The sequence below is a fragment of the Neomonachus schauinslandi genome, chromosome 16 (assembly GCF_002201575.2).
Source record: "Neomonachus schauinslandi chromosome 16, ASM220157v2, whole genome shotgun sequence".
Taxonomy (NCBI): Eukaryota; Metazoa; Chordata; class Mammalia; order Carnivora; family Phocidae; genus Neomonachus; species Neomonachus schauinslandi.
Window position 1 is genome coordinate 5,177,225 of NC_058418.1, and position 19,934 is coordinate 5,197,158.

The following is a 19,934-nucleotide window of genomic DNA, read 5'->3' on the forward strand; positions in this document are numbered from 1 at the left end:
CCTATGAAAAATAGGTTCCTGATTCTGCTTTGCCCAGATTTCTCCAGATCCTGCTATTCTCAATTTAAATTTTTCTTTTAATTGCCGATTTTTCTTTTATAGATCTCTACTAATCCATTGAGAAATAAAGGAAAGAATAAAAGAAACCAAAAGTCACCTGGACTTGGATCATCTTCTTCTGATTTTGGGAAATAGCTGCTAACTTGGATGCTCTGTCTTTAGCTCTTCTGGATCAGCTCCAAATTTCTGTTCAAAAGTCTCAGTCTCCAATCAAGGGTTTCCCCAGAAATGATGTTACCTAAGTCTTGGAATCTTTCCTCCTTTTCCCCTTGATCCCTCTCTTGCCCTGGGGAGCCAGCACCTACAGGCCGGAAAACAAATTACTCTGAGTGGTACCTTCTCTTTAGGCCCAGATGTTGTCACTGTTGCTGTGCATTCACCTTAAACCAAGGCCCCAAAGATCTGTCTTTTTTATTAAGTGCTCTGGGCCAAGAAAACATGACATTCAGAATGTCTGGGAAGCACCCCTTTCTTCTGTAGAGTAGCAGTAGTATGACTGTCAAAGGGAATGTGGGACAGAGACCCAGAAGAGTGTGATGCCCAGTGGCAGGGGACTCCTCAGGTGGGTCCATTTTAGGAAAGAGGACATACAGATAGTTAAAATGTACACATTTTTATTTTATTTTTTTAAATTTATTTATTTATTTACTTACTTACAGAGAAACAGAAAGCACCTGCAAGCAGGAGAGGGGCAAAGGGAAAGGAAGAGAGAATCCCAAGCAGGATCCACGCACAGCACGGAACCCAACACAGGGCTCAATCTCATGACCCTGAGATCACGACCCGAGCCCAAACCAAGAGTTGGATGCTTAGCAAACTGAGCCACCCAGGCACCCCATTTATCTTTTAAATCATGCATGTCCATCTACCTCTTCAAAAGTCTTCTTATATCCCAGGATACATACACTTTGATTTTGAGAACATTGCGCTAAGCAAATAATAAGCAGGGTCTTATTTAATTTCTCATTACCATCCATTTCTTGATACTCTGTAGAGTATTATAAGTATAAACCTATATAGGATAGTCAGCAAAAATATTCTTTAGAAATAGAACTGAAATAAAGACATTTTCAGGCAAAAGCAGAGAAAATTCTTCATCAGAAGACCTGTGTTAGAGCAAACATGAATGTTCTTCAAGCAAAAGGAAAGGATCCTCCAACATAAGTAGAGGAGCAAGGAGTCAAGAGGAACAAAACTGGTAAGTAAGAGTTTAAGTCTAAATTAGTACCAAATGGGGATGCCTGGGTGGCTCAGTCGGTTAAGCAACTGCCTTTGACTCAGGTCATGATCCCAGAGTCCTGGGATCGAGTCCTGCATTGGGCTCCTTGCTCAGTGGGGAGCCTGCCTCTCCCTCTGCCTGCCACTCCCCCTGCTTTTGCTCTATCTCTATCTCTCTGACAAACAAATAAAATCTTTAAAAAAAGAGGCAAATTATCAATATTCACCTAACATATCTATATACCTCTTTATTCAGGTGGCTAGTTACAACATTTAAATAAAAAAATTCTATGCCATCTTAAAGCACACACAGGTCAAGGTCAGTGTTAAAGAACAGGACATTTCATGGGAATAACTTAACATTCAATTTAAAACAGTCAATAAAAGTATTGCAGGTAACTTAAAAATCTACTTCTAAGAATTTCTGAAAAGGAAATACTGGCAACAGTATAATATTTGACAGGACATTTACTTTCTTCATTATATTTTTCATAAGAGCACTTATATTTTAAATCAGAAAATTATCAGCATTCTACAATTAAAATTGCCATTGCTAGATCATTAAAGTAAGTTCATAGCTTTAAAAGTTTTCATAGTAAAAAAAAAAAAGAGGGCGCCTGGGTGGCTCAGTTGGTTAAGCGACTGCCTTCGGCTCAGGTCATGATCCTGGAGTCCCGGGATCGAGTCCCACATCAGGCTCCCTGCTCGGCAGGGGGTCTGCTTCTCCCTCTGACCCTATCCCCTCTCATGCTGTTTCTCTCTCTCTCTCTCAAATAAATAAATAGATAAAATCTTTAAAAAAAAAGGGAGAAACAAAGGGGAGGCAGGGAGAGAGAAAATGAGTTATAAATACAAATTTTACAAAGCACAAAAACATAAATATGGGGAAAATATCAGCCTTTTTACTCAAATATACTAGGTTCCTGCCATCACAGATCACTATTTTAGGTATTTTACTTCACTTAATCTTCAAAACAACACCTGAGGGAGAGATTCTAACTTCTTTTTGCTACCAGGGAAACAGACAGGTCACAATTACACAATGGGACTGAAAAATCAGACTCATTTCAGGGGCACCTGGGTGGCTCAGTGAGGTAAGCGTCTGCCTTCAACTCAGGTCATGATCCTGGAGTCCTGGGATTGAGCCCCTTGGTTGGGCTCCCTGCTCAGTGGGGAGTCTGCTTCTCCCTCTCCCTTTGCCCCTCAGCTCATGCTCTCTCTCTCGCTCACCCTCTCTCTCAAATAAATAAAATCTTAAAAAAATAATAAATATCAGATTCAACTCATTCTAAAATTCACTTTCATTCCACTTCACAGTAGGCCAAGACTACTTGTAAATAAGATCTCTGTTCATTAAGGAAACAAGTAAAAAGCTATTAGAACTCTATTAGTCAGGTAATTGCAGAGGCATTTAGAGTAATTGTAGAGGACTGCAACTGTCTTTAAAATGCACCAACAGAAGACTGAATCAGGATGTGTATGGGTGGCTCAGGCGGTTAGGCTTCTGACTCTTGATTTTGGCTCAGGTCATGATCTCAGGGTTGTGAGATAGAGCCCAGTCTCAGGCTCTGTGCTGGGCATGGAGCCTGCCTGGGATTCTCTCGCTCCCTCTCCCTCCACCCCTCCCCTCCTCTAATAAAAAAGACTGATTCATGAACAGAGGATGGATAGAGAGTTAGATAACTGGTAGAGCCAGTCTAGTAGGACGTTAATGGTAGAATCTAGGTGGTAGGTATATGGATGGATACTTTAACATTCTTTCAGTATTTCTGTATGTTTGAAATTTTTCCATACTAAAATGTTAGGTGGAGAGAAAGACATTACAGTAAGAATTTAATAGGGTGGCCAAGCAGCAAGTAGATATATATATATTTTTTTTTTTTTTTAAAGATTTTATTGATTTATTTGACAGAGAGAGACACAGCGAGAGAGGGAACACAAGCAGGGGGAGTGGGAGAGGGAGAAGCAGGCTTCCCACGGAGCAGGGAGCCCGATGCGGGGCTCGATCCCAGGACCCCGGGATCATGACCTGAGCCGAAGGCAGACGCTTAACGACTGAGCCACCCAGGCGCCCCGCAGCAAGTAGATATTTAAAGTTAATTGGTTTTTTATATTATAGAAAATTATAAGGAAAAGAGACTCAGAAAGGAATAACAGGCTTACAACTGAGATAAAAATAAAGTCTACATTGGAGATGAAAGGCAGGGGAACAAATCCATGAGTAAATGCATAATCATAAAATGTCCCCAAAATGATACCTAAACATTTCAAACATTTCACCTTTATATAAATTTATGCAAACACTGAATACGACTCCACTCACAATACCACAGATTCATACATTAAAATAATCTGTAAATGTTTATTACATGAAATAAGGTAAGAGAGAAAATCATAGTACCATTTACACAATTTATCTGAATTATCAATATTAAGCCCAATATAAAAGCCTCAAACTAAAATGTAATAAAATTTTGACAAGGATTACCCCTTGGGAACGGAATTTACAGTGACAAGAGATGTTATTTTCCTTGTGTCAGTCGGAGTCTGAAAAGAAACATCCAAGAGGAATGTGCAGGCATCTTTCAGGACAAAGGATAAAAGGCTGCATCTTAAATATGAAACTGCTATTAAGAGACGCTGGATCATTCACCTCGCCAAAAACTTCGATTTCTGAAAGTTCGAGAGTAAGGGGTGATGTTGGAGGCCAAAGAGGGTTTAAGAACTAGAGCTGAGGACTTGGGGCTACAGGGCAGAAGGGGGACGCAAACGCACCTCGCGTCTGTGGCAGCCGCCGAGGACTGGGCTCAGCACGCTCCGGCCAAGCCCCGGGCCTCCAGGCGCGGCCCACACTCGCACCAGCGCCCCGGACGCTCGGGGCAGCCCCCCGTGAGCCCCCAGAGACCCCTGCACGTGAACCCCGAAACAGCACCACATACAGCCTTCTCTGACAGTCACAACCCTGCGGCTTGCAATCTCTGAGCCCCAGAGAGTAAGCGGCCCCCAAATGTGCCCTCGGCACCAGATCGCTGTTCTCCAGAGATCTTTAACCACGAGCCACGAGAGCACCTCCGGACTGAGGCCAGGGGCACCAACAAGCGCACCTCCTAACAGGGAAGAACATCCACCCACGCTCTCCTCCCGCTGGAATCCCATCCGCATCACCCAAGGAGGACGCCGACCCACAAACACACCCAGACACTGACCTGATTTTCGCCACACACCACCGCGACCGGTCGGCGCCTGAACTTACTTCGCTAAACTTCGCCCGCGTCCCTCAGCACCCCAGGACGGGGGCCAACAAGGGTCTGAGGCATTTCTAGAGAAAAGGCAACTGGATCCCGGTTGTTCCGCTGCGGCAACATGGCCGCGCCCTGGCCGTACCCCACGGGGGCGGCCATCTTGGATCACGGTAGTACGGCGAGCCGAGGGGCCTCTTCTGCGCCCGCGAGCAGGGGCGGCTGGGAAAGTGGAAGGGCCGGTCGGTCCGACAGAAATGCACAGGTGTCTCCAGGCTGAAGCTTAAACCAGGCAAAAACGACGCGGCGGAAATCCCTTTCAGCTAGCCGACTGGAAAATTAAAAATTAGACGGCTCAGTTGGCACGACCCTGTTAACAGGAAGTGGAGGTATTTGTCCATCACAAAACACGCTTGGGAAAAGGCGAACCCACCTAAAGAAGCTTCCTCCACCGAGTTTCTAGGAAAAATGGGCTTGAAGCGACTTTTGGACAGAGAACGACGTGCGCAGAAGCTCTGAGGGCACAGGGATGGTGGTCACTCACTAGGAAATAAGAGCGCCGGAACGCGCCAGTTAGGCTTGGGGGCGAGTAATAGGGGAAAAGGCCACAGAAAGTCAAAAGAGGTTAGTGCTCAGGGCGAAGGGCGGAACCGAGGACGCAGGCGGAGCTTTCCCTGGGTCCAGAGAGGAAGACAGGCTTTGAGGACCAAAGGCCAGAAATAGGGAAGAATGGAGGGAAAGGCGTATGCATGTGAAAGAGAAATTGCCAACTATTTTCCAGTCAGTATACCAACCCATTCCACCATCAATATATGAGATCCACTCTCCACATCCTATTATAAAAGGAATAAGAAAAAGACTAACGTAATTTTTTAAATAGCTCAATAAGCCACTTATTTTTAAAAATTGCAGATACTCAGGGCGCCTGGGTGGCTCAGTCGTTAAGCGTCTGCCTTCGGCTCAGGTCATGATCCCAGGGTCCTGGGATCGAGCCCCGCATCGGGCTCCCTGCTCGGCGGGAAGCCTGCTTCTCCCTCTCCCACTCCCCCTGCTTGTGTTCCCTCTCTCGCTGTGTCTCTGTCAAATAAATAAAATCTTAAAAAATAAAAATAAAAATTTCAAATACTCGACTTTTAAAGTGCATCTAATATTCAAATAAATGCAAAGTAAACATGAACAAAAATATTTTAAGCCTTAAGATTCATAAAGATTGAACGATGACTAACATTCAGAGTGGCGAGGCCGTGGGATAAAGGCACTCGATTATGCTCTTATTTTTCTCATCTGCATAGGTAAATTAAGTGTTGTCCACCACATACAGCTTTGAGTGAACTGAGATGTTACTACCTTGCTTATCATAGTTGCAAGTTTAAAATGCACACCACATTTAATATTAGATATTTGATGTGGTTTTAGGGAGGCAGGATTCAGACTAGAGCATATAAATCAGTAAAATCCTGCAATTATCCAATTTAAACTTTTCATCTCTTTGAGCCAGCAATTAATTTCAAGAATTGATTCAGTAGAAATTTGAGACCATGTACAAGGGTAATTATAGCATCAATTTTGACAATTTTAAAGAAATAAACACTCTTGTGCTTGTTACATGAATGTACTACTCTTGGGTCTCTCTATGTATTTTTTGAAGATTTTATTTATTCATTTGTCAGGGAGACACAGCGAGAGAGGGAACACAAGCAGGGGGAGTGGGAGAGGGAGAAGCAGGCTTCCCAATGAGCAGGGAGCCTGATGCGGGGCTCAATCCCAGGACCCTGGGATCATGACCTGAGCCGAAGGCAGACGCTTAACGACTGAGCCACCCAGGAGCCCCTATATGTTCACTTTTGGATAGCATCCCTTCCTAGTGAAGCTGACCAATGTGTCCAATAGGACAAATAACAAACAGGATAGAACTAGACTTGCTCAGTAAGGTATGGTCTGTCTCTTGGAGCTCTTCTAACACATTAGAATAGAGCCCAGGCTAGCCTCTTGCAGCATGAGAGCCTGTGAAAGACCCCATCAATTCCAGTGGAGGCTTAGAGGTGTAGCCATCTAGTTCACGCAGCCTCTGTCCAGACAGCCCCACCAGACATCCAACCCTAAACCCACACAGCATAATTAGTAAATGTTTATTTTTAGACATTAACTTTTAGGAAAGTAATTTTGTAGTGCAAAGGTAACTAATACCAATATGAATGTACATCAGTAGGTGATCTGTTAAATAAATAATAAGTGAACATGCATACAGACATAAAAAGAATGAAGGACACTGTAAATTTGGTGCAGCCACTATGGAAAACAGTGTGACATTTCCTCAAAAAATTAAAAATAAAACCACCATATGATCCACTAATTCTACTTGAACTTATCCAAAGGAAATGAAATCACTGTCTTAAAAAGACAGTTGTCCTGGGCGCCTGGGTGGCTCAGTTGGTGAAGCGACTGCCTTCGGCTCAGGTCATGATCCTGGAGTCCCGGGATCGAGTCCCGCATCGGGCTCCCTGCTCGGCAGGGAACCTGCTTCTCCCTCTGCCCTCTTCCCTCTCGTGCTCTCTGTCTCTCATTCTCTCTCTCAAATAAATAAATAAAATCTTTGAAAAAAAAAAAAAAAGAGTTGTCCTCCCATGCTCATTGCAGCATTATTTACAATAGCCATGGCATCGAAACCAAAGTGTCCTCCTATTCAAAATGAATGGATAAAGAAAATGTACACACAATTGAATATTATTCAGCCATAAAAAAGAAAATCCTGCTATTTATGACTCATGAATAGACCCTGAGGGTACTATGCTAAGTGAAATAAGTCAGAGAAAGACAAATACTGTATGATCTCACTTATATGTGGAATCTAAAAGAAAAAAAAAATTAAACTGAGAGAGAAAAATTGGTGGTTGTGACAGGCAGGGTTGGGGGTGGGGTGTGACATACCTTAAGATGGTCAAAATGTACAAACTTCCAGTTATAAGATAAATAAGTCTAATTATAATAGTAATAATGCTGTGTTGAACATCACTGGCCATTAGGGAAATGCAAGTTAAGCTCAAGATTGTTTACTACTATATACCTAAGAGAATAGTTAATGTAAAATATAGTGACAATACCAACTGCTGGGGAGGATGGAGAGCAACTAAATCTCTCCTATGTTGCTAGTGGAATGGATAAAAGAAATACACAGTTGACCCTTGAGCAACATGGGTTTGAACTGCCTGAGTTCACTTATATGTCGATTTTTTTTACAGTGTAGTACTGTAAATGTATTCTCCCTTCCTTATGATTTTGTTAGGCTTTACAACTTTTTAAAACTCCAGTATAATTAACACAGTATATTAATTTCAGGTGTACAATATAGTGAGTCAATAATTCTATAAATTACTTAGTGCCAATCACTTTAAGTGTACTCCTAATCCCTCTTTTTTCCACCCATTCCCCCACCCACCTCCCCTCTGGTAACCACCAGATCATTCTCTGTATAAAGAGTCTGGGGGTACGCCTGGGTGGCTCAGTTGGTTGGGTGACTGCCTTCAGCTCGGGTCACGATCCTGGAGTCCCAGGATCGAGTCCCGCATCGGGCTCCCTGCTCAGCAGGGGGTCTGCTTCTCCCTCTGACCCTCCCCACTCTCGTGCTCTCTCTCTCATTCTCGCTCTCTCAAATAAATAAATAAAATAAAATCTTTAAAAAAAAATTTTTGTCTTTTTTCTTTGTTCATGTTTCTTAAATTCCACATGAGTGAAATCATATGGTATTTGTCTTCATCAGAAGTCTTATTTTTTTTTTAAAGATTTATTTATTTGAGAGAGAGCAAGCAAGCAGGGGGAGGGGCAGAGGGAGAGAATTTTTCAAGCAGACCTGGCACTGAGCTCAGATCCTGACGCGGGGCTCAATCCCACGACCCATGAGATCATGACCTAAGCCAAAACCGAGAGTCAGACGCTTAACTGACCTAGCCACCCAGGCGCCCCAGAAGTCTGATTTTCTTTTCCCTAGCTTACTTTAAGAATATAGTATATAACACATAATCGACTGTTTATGTTATTGGTAAGGCTTCCAGGCAACAGCAGGCTATTGGTAGTTAAGTTATACGTGGATTCTCAACTGCCTGGGCGTCAGTGCCCCTAACCTCCATGTTCTTCAAGTGTCAAATGCACTGAATACCAAGTGCTAGAGAGGATATAGAACAGTATTTCATACACTGCTGGTGAGAATGTAAAAGAGCACAGCCATGATGGAAGAGAGTAGTTTCTTATAAGGCTAAATACAACTTATCATACATCCCAACAATCATCCACCTGAATATTTATTGTAGAGAAATGAAAATTTATGTTCACACAAAACCCTGTATGCAGATTTCATACCATCTTTACAAAAGCTGAAATGAGGAAATCTCTTCCAAGAATGAAGGGATAAACAAACTGGTCATCCAGTATGTGTATTACTCACTAATAAAAATAACCATCCATTAACTCACGTAAGTCTTCAGAGCAATTTGCCAAATGACAAAAACATGAAAAGCTTACACACTTCCTACTAATAAAAAATTATAAATTTGTATATAGTCACTAATATAACTTTTATGGAAAAAAATAGAAAATTATATAAATAAATACAACCTATATATAAAATATATAAAATCCAGTTGTAAAAATGATTTTTGTAACATTCACAAAATTATACAATTATACTGATGGAAAACAGGTAAGTGGTTGTGAGAGGTAGGTTTGGATAAAGGGAATGAGCATAAAAGGTATAATGAGGAAATCTGTGTTGATTACAGTCTTACATGATGGTTGTGGTAGTGGTTACATGAATCTATATATGTAATAAAACTTCTTAGAATTACAACATAAAAAAAAACATGAAAATCTAATGAAATCCAAATAAGGTTAAGGGCTTAGCTAACAGTATACTACCAATGTCATTTTCCTGGATTCAGTAAGATGTGGCTTACATAAATGTTTTTACTGGAAGGCGTTAGGTAAAGGATACTAGGGAAGTCTCTGGACTATTTTGCAATTTCTTATAAGTTAAAATGATTTCAAATTAAACATTTTATAAAAATAACTCGGAAGGCGGTTTTATAAAATATTTGGTCATATTTATAAATTTAGTTAAGCAAGTACAAATACTTGTTATTTTATAAATTTAAAACATTCAGTTTCCTTTTAAACTACTTTAGTATGCTAAATTTACAATTAAGTTTAGAGCCAAAGAAAGGTAAAAAATCAATAATACAGAGTAGTCCTAGAATACTCCATAGAACACTCTGCATGGTGTATAACAATAAATATTAATCAGTGATGAGGAAAGCAGACTATACTTTTTAAAACTAAGGAATTACTGACAAGGCCACTAGAAAAGGGTTTCAAAGTATCATCTGAAAATGTACATCAGGTGAATTATCTGATGTATACTGAGGTCAGACTTGTAACATTTAAAAGCACTCTGACATTTACCACTTTCACAGGACTTCATTCCTTCATAAGTTCTCTGATATTTGACTGCAGGTGCTCTACATTTAGTATGTTCATGAAGTTTTCATTTCTATATGATTTCCTGACAAAACGAGGCAGAATGTGTCACTGATATCCTGCCATATATCGTCCTCTTAAAGTTTTTCTCCAGTGTGGACTCTGACCCTCACTGAGGTCTTCTTTCTGGGTAAAAGCTTTCCCATGGTCATCATAAATTTTTTAAAAAATCATATTTCTATGAACAATAAGCTCACTGATGATTTATGATGATCTCTGATAATAAAGTCTACCTTCCCCCTGAAGGCCTTTCTAGTTTCTGCATTCACAGAATTTATCTCCGTATACACTTTTCAGAATATAATGAAGCTAGAAAGTTTTGCTCAAGGCATTTCCACATTGAATGTATCAAGAGTTTTCCCAACATGTTTTCACTGACAGAAAATATGAGGTAAGGATCACTGAAGGCACTACAACACATTCACCGTAGCCACCAGATTTACCTCCTAGACAAGTTTTTAATCTCCGCAGGACACACATCAACAGCCAGCAGTACCATGATTACATTCCAATCTGCTGGAAACACTGATGTTTAATGAAGTCTCGGTTGCCACAGAAGGCGTTTCCACAGTCATCACATTCATAGGGCTTCTGTTCTGCAGGAGTTCACTAATAAGTAATGAGCTGCGACTCTGTGTTAAAGGAATTTACAACTTGACTGAATCTACCCATTTCTCTTGTGTGCATTTTCTTATGTTTAACAAGGTTTGACAAGTGGGAGAAGGCTTTCTCACAATCGCTGCATCCATATGGTCTCTCGCCTGTATGAGTTCTTTGATGGACATTGAGTACTGACTTTGTGGTGAAGGCTTTTCCACATTCATTGCACTCATAGGGTTTCTCTCCCGTGTGAATTCTCTGATGGGTAATGAGACCATATTTGTGAGAATAGGATTTTCCACACTCAGTACACACAAAGGGAGTCTTTCCTGTATGACATCTCTCATGTTGTATGAGGCATATCTTCTGGCTGAAGGCTTTACCACACTCATTACATTCATAGGGTTTCTCTCCTGTGTGAGTCCGCTGATGTATAGTGAGGGTGCGCTTTGTGGTGAAGCCTTTTCCGCACTCATTACATAAGTAAGATTTCTCTCCTGTGTGAGTTCGCTGATGTATAATGAGGGTGCGCTTTGTGGTGAAGCCTTTTCCACATTCACTGCACACGTAAGATTTTTCCCCAGTATGAGATCGCTGATGTACGATGAGATTACTCTTCACTGTGAAGCCTTTTCCACACTCGCTACATATATAGGGTTTCTCTCCAGTATGAGTTCGCTGATGTACAACAAGATAGCGCTTCATGGTGAAGGCTTTTCCGCATTCAGTGCATATATAGGGTTTCTCCCCTGTATGAGTTCGCTGATGCACAATGAGATTACTCTTCACAGTGAAGCCTTTTCCACATTCACTGCACACATAAGGTTTCTCTCCACTATGAGTTCGCTGATGTGCAATCAGATAGCGTTTCATGGTGAAGCCTTTTCCACACTCACTGCATGTGTAGGATTTCTCTGCTGTTTGGGTGTGCTGAGGCAAAGTGAGACTGCTCTTCACACTAGAGCCTTTTCTGTATTCACTGGTTATACAGACTTTGTCTTGTGTATGAGTTTTCTGATGTTTAGCGAACATGACATTTCTGGAGAAGGAATTCCCACATGGATCACACTCATGGGGTTTCTCACCTCTATGACCTCTCTCATGGTAAATAAGCCGAGACTTCCTGATGCAGGTTTTCTCACCTTCGATGCATGTCTGGGGTTTCTCTATTTTGTGAGTCCTCTGATGCTTAAAGTCTTGGAATTTAGTGCTGATATATTTTACACTTTCAGGGAATTCAATTCCAGAATACAAATGTTCATGATTACCATGCAGAAAAGATTTTTCTTCTCCATTAAACTCAACAGCCTTCTTTGTTTCATATCTTCTCTTCTCGTTAACTAAACTCAAACTTGATTTCAAAGCTTTTCTACATAAATCAAACACATGATTTTGCGTTATGGCAAAATGTATTTTGCTCAAATAAACAGCATTTCTAAATGTACTCTGTTCCCCGTATTGTTGTGTGCTCTTCAGAAATCTGTGGTTTTGAGAGTGCTCTTGCAGATGACTATCAAGCTTCCCGAATCCTAGGGGAAAAAGGGAACAACAAATTCTCTCACAAGGATGGTATGGAATAAAAGTGTTTTAAAGATGATGTGGTGGGGGTGGGTCTTTATTGTTTTGACTATATAATTTTAAAAGAAAATTATAAAGATTTAAAATGAAATAAATATCAGATCCAAGAAGAGGTAAGGAGCATATTTAGAGCTAAATACGCACAAAAGAAAAAGAGTTCTTATCTGGGGAAAGGAATATGGGGAGGAGCTGATTAGGTATCCTCAGACACCCTCACAGCTGTGACACCTTCTCTTAAAGACTAGAATAAAACTTCTTCAGCCACTCCCCTTGCTGGTACTCACTCACCCAGATGGGTTCTATTCTGTATTTCATCCTCTGTTATCCATGGTTCATCTCTGTATTCCAACTTGGATAATGCATCTGGTTTGGTAGCCTGACACCCTGTTCATGAGAAATGACAAAAGACTTAGATGCAGTGACTTGGGGTATAGTAAGTTGAGATGGGAAAATATTACATTTTAGAGACAAAGCGATTTCTCACATGCAAAGCCCTTTGTTTAGGGCCAAGATAAGGGACTCTTCGGAAGACCACAGTGATTGCAAAGTTTTGATCGAGTGATAGAGGAAAAGCCAGTGACTGAGCACCTCTAAGTGACATAGAAAGCTGTCCTCACCCACTGACACCAGGTTGCTATAGTTCTCCAACATCACGTCCCGGTACAGGTCCTTCTGGGCGGGGTCCAGGAGCTGCCACTCCTCCCAGGTGAAGTCCACGGCCACATCCTCCAGTGTCAGTGATTCCTGTAATAACACGGTCCTATTTAATATGATGTGAATTACTTTTGTTAATATGGAAGAAGCATGAGGGAGGCTGTCCTAATCACCATATAGCCTCATCTATATATACTTTTTTCTTTTTTTTTTTTTAAAGATTTTATTTATTTGACAGAGAGGTTGAGGGAGAAAGCACAAGAAGGGGGAGCGGCAGGCAGAGGGAGAGAGAGAAGCAGGCCTCCTGCCAAGCAGGGAGCCCGATGTGGGGCTCCATCCCAGGACCCTCGGATCATGACCCGAGCCGAAGGCAGACACTCAACCAACTGAGCCCCCCCCGCCAGGTACCCCTATATATACTTTTCTTACACACATTTTAGTAGAAATGAGGAGCCTAGGTGGCTCTGTTGGTGACTTCCATCTTGCTAACAGAATCTGTCCTTTCATGACTTTGATGAAACAAGTGGCATGTAGGGAAGGCCCATGTGGCAAGGAACTAATAAATAAGAATCTTACATGAGCAGACAGGTAGGAACTGAGGATCTCACTTGATCAGCTCTTCTGGAAATGAATCCCGCCAACAACCCAGTAAGTGAGCTTAGAAGTGCATCCTTCCCCACCCGAGCCTCCAGATCAGATGCCACCCTGGCTTACACCTTGCTTACAGGCTCATGAGTGACTGTGAAACAAAGTACCCAGCAGCGATATGACAAAAAACAAATATTTGGCTTTTGGCCCCAGTTACCACAAGGAACTCCTAAAATGCTTAGGATCTCCACAGTGATGAGTGTCTTTTGTGTGCTAATGAGATGACTGGTAACCCAAGCCCTCACACAGCTGCGGGATGGGGGCTGGTCACCAGGGAAACAAACTACATGACTACAGGGTTGGAACTTAGCCCCACCTCCTGAGTTCAATCACCAATGTTCAATGATTTAATCAATCATACCTAAGCCATGAAACCTCCATAAAGCCCCCAAAACCACAGGTTCAGCAAACTTCCAAGTTGGTGAGCACATCATGCTGCTGGAAGGGTGGCACACCCCCATACTCTGTCCTGAGAAAGGAACCGTAGAAACCATGATTTAGAGCCCGTCAGTCAGTACAGGAGACCAAGACTTGAGATTGGAATCCCAAGTGGTGGCTTTCTTGCAGGTCTGCACTCTTAAATCTGTGTAATCTGATGCTAACTGCACGTAGTCAGTGTCAGAGAGTCCAATGTCAATCTGGAGAGGTGGTGTTGAAAGAGATCACATATTTGGTGTCAGGAGGAAAAAACCTCGTTTGATATCAAAAGTATTGTGAGTAAAAACAACACAGACTAGGTAAGCCATGCTTGCTTGCCCGCCTGGAAGGAGTCTCCAGGTAACACACTGTCGGAATTGGCTACAAATCAGAGGTTCCCACAATCTTCTCCTTGGATTCAACAACCTTCTCCTTGGATTCAGTCATTTGCTAGAACAGCTCAAAGAACTCAGAGAAACACTTACATTTACTGGTTTATTATATAGTAAAGGACATTATAAAGGATACAAATGAACCAGATGAAGAGGTACCTCGTGCAAGGTCTGGAAGGTCCTGAACCCACAAGCTTCTGTCCCTGTGGAGTTGGGGTATGCTACACCCTCCGAGCATGTAGATGTGTTCACCAATCCAGAAACTCTCCGAACCCTGTACTTTCGGGATTTTATGGGGACTTCATTTCATGGACATGATCTAATAATCGATTACTAATTCATTATCCAGTCTTTCTCCCCACTCTGGAGGATGGGGGCAGGGCTGCAAGTTCCAAGCTTCTAATCATGACTTGATCTTTCTAGAGACCAGCCCCCACAGAAGACATTCAGGAGCCCACACCAAGAGTCACCTAATTAGAACAAAAGACGGTCCTATCACCCAGAAAATTCCAAGGGATTTAGGAGCTCTGTGACAGACACTCCTATCACCAAGGAAATTATAAGAGTTTTAGAAAACTCTGTGTCAGGAACCAGGGTAAAAGACTAAATATTAGCAGGAACCAGGGTAAAAGACTATATATTAGGCAGATATACACATATATATATATGTTATTATGCCACAACACCAACAGATAATGAATATAAGACATAAGCTTTTAAAGAAAGAACTTATGGAAGAATAGAAGAAAATATGGAATGTTTATGGCACAAGTAAAAAGCATAAAGAAAAGGCTAACAGATTTTAATTTGAATCAAAAATAAAACTTTTGCATGGAAAAAGATATTAAGAAAAGCTAAAAGACAAGATTCTAGAAAAATAACTGCAACATATAAAAGATCAATATATCACAAGATGAACAATTACAAATCAGTAAGACAAAAAATAATTTTTAAAATGAGCCAAGAATGAAGACCACATATCACAGAAGAAATAATCCAAAAAAGCAACAAAGGGACAAGAATCTGAACCTCACAAGTGATTGGGAAAATGCAAAATAAAATAAGGCAAAAGAATATTGGTTCATGGGTGCCTGGGTGGCTCAGTTGGTTAAGCGACTGCCTTCGGCTCAGGTCATGATCCTGGAGTCCCGGGATCGAGTCCCGCATCGGGCTCCCTGCTAGGCAGGGAGTCTGCTTCTCCCTCTGACCCTCCCCCCTCTCATGTGCTCTCTCTGTCTCATTCTCTCTCTCTCTCAAATAAATAAATAAAATCTTAAAAAAAAAAAGAATATTGGTTCATACAGACTGTGGAAAATATGCAATTTGATAACATAATAACAAGTGTTGGCAAGCTGAAGAGCACTGGATGTTCTTACATAACGCTTTCTATCAACCAGGCACTCTTCTAGATGCTTTGTCTAGATTAATTCAATTTATTTTATTTATTTATTTTTATTTTAAAGATTTTATTTATTTATTTGAGAGAGAGAATGAGATAGAGAGAGCATGAGAGGGGGGAGGGTCAGAGGGAGAAGCAGACTCCCCGCCGAGCAGGGAGTCCGATGCGGGACTCGATCCCGGGATCATGACCTGAGCCGAAGGCAGACGCTTAACCGACTGAGCCACCCAGGTGTCCCAAGGGTCAAGGTGTATTAAGGTGCTATCAACGAAGTCTGTACTATTTCACACTAACTCTATTAAATTCAGAGTGAACCTCTGAACATATGTGTTACTGTGTTATTTATCATTTCAAAAATCAAATATTTTGTTCCCATCAAACTCCAAAGATTTTTGTTTCTTTGTTTTTTGAGTATGACTATGAACTCATGGACTTTTTTCTTTTTCTTTTTTTTTTTTAGATTTTATTTATTTATTTGAGAGGGAGAATGAGATAGAGAGCATGAGAGGGGGGAGGGTCAGAGAGAGAGGCAGACTCCCTGCCGAGCAGGGAGCCCGATGCAGGACTCGATCCCGGGACTCCAGGATCATGACCCGAGCCAAAGGCAGTTGCTTAACCAACTGAGCCACCCAGGCGCCCTTTTTTCTTTTTTTTTTTAAAGAGAGAGTGTGCGTGTGCTGGAGCCAAGGGCAGGGGAGGGTAGAAGGAGAGGGAGAGAGAGAATGTTAAGCAGGCTCCCACTCAGCACAGAGCCTGACACAGGGCTCAATCTCACGATCCTGAGATCATGAGATCATGCAGTCATCTTTCTTTTAGATGCTCAACTGGTACTAGGCCTGTGGTACTTCAACTAATAGCAAAGCCCCTTCTAGTTATCTGTGTTGTTTGGAGTATTGTTCCATTCATATAAAACGTGAGAGATATATACATTTAGGTGTGTAAATGCACAAACAGATACATATAAGAAGTATGCACTACCAGGTATTTGTTAATGCTACACCAGGGGATTAAGAGGCACTCTCTTACCATGAGTCACCTGTGTACATAAGAGAAAAAAGGTAAAAACAAAATAAGATAAAAACACAAATAGGAAGGTAATTTAAACACAAGGAAAAATACCCCACTTTCTGAGATGGAGTGAAAGTTTTAAATCAAACCCTATGGATGCCAACAACCCAAACCCTTAATAGAGAAAAACACTTTCTCAACTACTACTACTGCCAAATCTGTACTCAAACGCCACTTCAACTACCTGTTCATGGAGGACCATTTGAAAGTCATGCAATCTTCATTTTCCTACGCCATTTCAGTGGTTTTATTCCAGACTGCCATAAAGTTGGGTCCCTGGATCACCAGACTATGGTGCCCTGAAGAACTGTACCCACTGACCTCTGCTTGACATATTCCCAGAGGAGGCCCTCTGTAAGAGACAGCTATAGAAATCTGCTTTCCCACTTACCAGAAGGCTGCAGGTGAGAATACACCTCACTGATGCCCTCCAAGGAAATCCACCAAAGAAATTTCAGGAGACCTAAGTGGCATAAACTACTGAATCCCCCAAGAAACTGGTCTGCCTTCCCCACAGAGTCCGTGCACATCACATAGCTTTTCATGTCTCTTTGGTTATGATGTTTGTTAGAGATATCAGACTCAAAGTGACAGCTACCGAAACCCACAGGATGCACCAGTCACACACTGTGTTCCAATGTTAATCCTTCAGGATGACCCCTCTGAGTAATATATTCCTGATTTCACTTTGCTCTGCTTTTGCATTTAGAATCTAAGTTAATTTCTCCCCAGAATCCAATTATCCCCAGAATCCAATTATACTAAAAGGTTGAACTGAGTTTTCTCAGGTCACCACAAATCTGTCAGAAAGCATAGGAAAAACGTAACAAACAAGTCACCTGGGCCTTGATCATTTTCTTCTGTGCTCACAAAACAGTAACATGGATTCTGTCTTTCGTCTCTTCTGCATCTGCCACAAAGTTCTTAGGGTCAGAAAGCTTGGTGTCTGCTTGAAGTTGTCCCTAGAAATAATGATATCCAAGTCCAAGTACTTTTTTTTTCTTCCTTCATTCCTTCACTTGATCACTCTTGCTCTTGGGGACCTGGGACCTGTGGGCTGAAGAGCAAACTGACTTTGAGTGTACTTTTCCTCTGGGCCTAGGTGTTATCACTGCTGCTATGCACTTACCTTAGAGGACCTCAATATTTCCAACTGTTCCGAGGCTTTCACACTCTAGGGCAGTAAAGCAGGGTTCTAAATGAGTGAAAGGCATGCTTTTCCTCTGTGAAGAAGAAATGGCATGGGTATTAAAGGGGAGGTGGGAAAGCAAAGGCAGCAGAGCATGATGCCTCAGAGGCAGGTGGATTATCAAGCACATCCATTTACGACATATGGGAGGTTCCAAAGATCTGGACATTGTGTCTTTAATTAGCCATAATTGCGCCTCGGATAAACCTCATCGGCTACGATACTGCCACTGCGCAAAGCTTGGACACTGTGTCTTTAAAAAGCATGTGTGGGGTGCCTGGGTAGCTCAGTCGTTAAGCGTCTGCCTTCGGCTCAGGTCATGATCCCAGGGTCCTGGGATCGAGTCCCACATTGGGCTCCCTGCTCAATAGGAAGCCTGCTTCTCCCTCTCCCACTCCGCCTGCTTGTGTTCCCTCTCTCGCTGTGTCTCTGTCAGATAAATAAATAAAATCTTAAAAAATAAAATAAAATAAAAAGCATGTATGCTCATGCACTGCTTTGGAAGTCTTTATATGCTCCATGGGTACACACACTTCAGTGTGAAGACTAATGTACCAAGCAAATCATAAGGACTGTCTTATCCACTTGATGCACTAAATGATTAACCTTGCCCAACAGAGGTTTGGCTTTTGCCCTTAGTTTCTAGGAGGAAACTTCTAAGTTCTTGGAATATCCTACCTGATAAAAGTGTCTCTGCTCACCTGGGAGGCTTGGGCCATGCAAGGCAGTCTAGTCTAATAAAGTGATTTATGGTGAAGGGCCTTGGACCACGTGGTATCAGCCGGGCCTCTGGAGGGGCTGGAGGAGACTAAGGTCAGCCATACAGGCAGTCAGTCATGTCTGTGTTCATTAACTCCAATAAAAACTCTGGCGCCAAGGCTTATATGAGTTTTCTCTGGTTGGCAATAATGATAGAAAAGGTATACAAATGAGGAAGCTATAAATTATAAATCTATATACACCTAATGGCAGAATCACAAAATACAAACAAAAACTGAATTAAAGAGAGAAATAGAAAATTCAACAATAATAGGTGAAAGTTTCAAAATCCCACTGTCAGTAATTAAAAAAAAAAAAAGAAAAAAGAAAAGAAAACCAGCAGAGATACTTAGGACTTCAACACCATAATCAACTGACAGTTATTTGATGCTACACTCAACAGGAACAAAATATACATTTTCTTCAAAGGTACATGAAACATTCTCCAGGAAAGACCGTAATTTAAGATAGAAAACAAATGTCAATGAATTTAAAATATATTTTCCAGCCACAACAGAACTGAATTAGATATCTGCTTCAGAATGAAATTCAGGAAATACACAAATATTTGGAAATTAATTAGCACATTTCTGAGTAACCATGGATTAAAAATAAATATTACTTAGATGAAATGGACAAACGCCTGGAAAGAGACAAATAACAAAACTGACAGAAGAACAGTTCCAAAAAACCCAAATAGACATATAAAAAGAAACTGAATTAGTAATTAAAAACTGTCTCACAGGGGCGCCTGGGTAGCTCAGTTGGTTAAGCAATCAGGTCTTGATCTCCTAGACCCACTTTGCGCTCCATGCTGGGCATGGAGCCTACTTAAGAAACAAAAACAAAACAAAAGTCTCACAAAGAAAAGCTTAGGCCCAGATGTATTCCTTCTATGATGTCACTATCACCAAAATACCAAAGCCAAAGGCATCACAGAAGAAGAAAATTACAGACCAATCTCTTTCATGAATATAGGTGAAAAATTGTTAACATATTACCAAAACAATAAGCGAAATAAGTCAATCAGAGAAAGACAAATACAGTATGATTTCACCCATATGTGGAATTTAAGAAAACAAAACGGATGAACACATGAAGGGGGGGGGGGCGCCTGGGTGGCTCAGTTGTTAAGCATCTGCCTTCGGCTCAGGTCATGATCCTGAGGTCCTGGGATCGAGCCCCGC

At 41.5% G+C, this 19,934-nt stretch overlaps 1 protein-coding gene and 1 pseudogene across 1 annotated transcript; both read right to left on the minus strand.

The window, feature by feature from the left end:
• Positions 1 to 9,138: 9,138 nt before the first annotated feature.
• On the minus strand, positions 9,139 to 18,184 carry LOC110572997 (zinc finger protein 614-like). Its single transcript, XM_044922003.1, is given in 7 exon segments — positions 9,139 to 10,687; positions 10,689 to 11,074; positions 11,243 to 11,544; positions 11,797 to 12,172; positions 12,510 to 12,605; positions 12,839 to 12,965; positions 17,639 to 18,184. Coding segments are annotated over 7 exon segments (1,467 nt in total). The 5' UTR covers positions 17,654 to 18,184; the 3' UTR covers positions 9,139 to 10,522.
• On the minus strand, positions 18,117 to 18,229 carry LOC123323332 (annotated as a pseudogene).
• Positions 18,230 to 19,934: the final 1,705 nt, after the last annotated feature.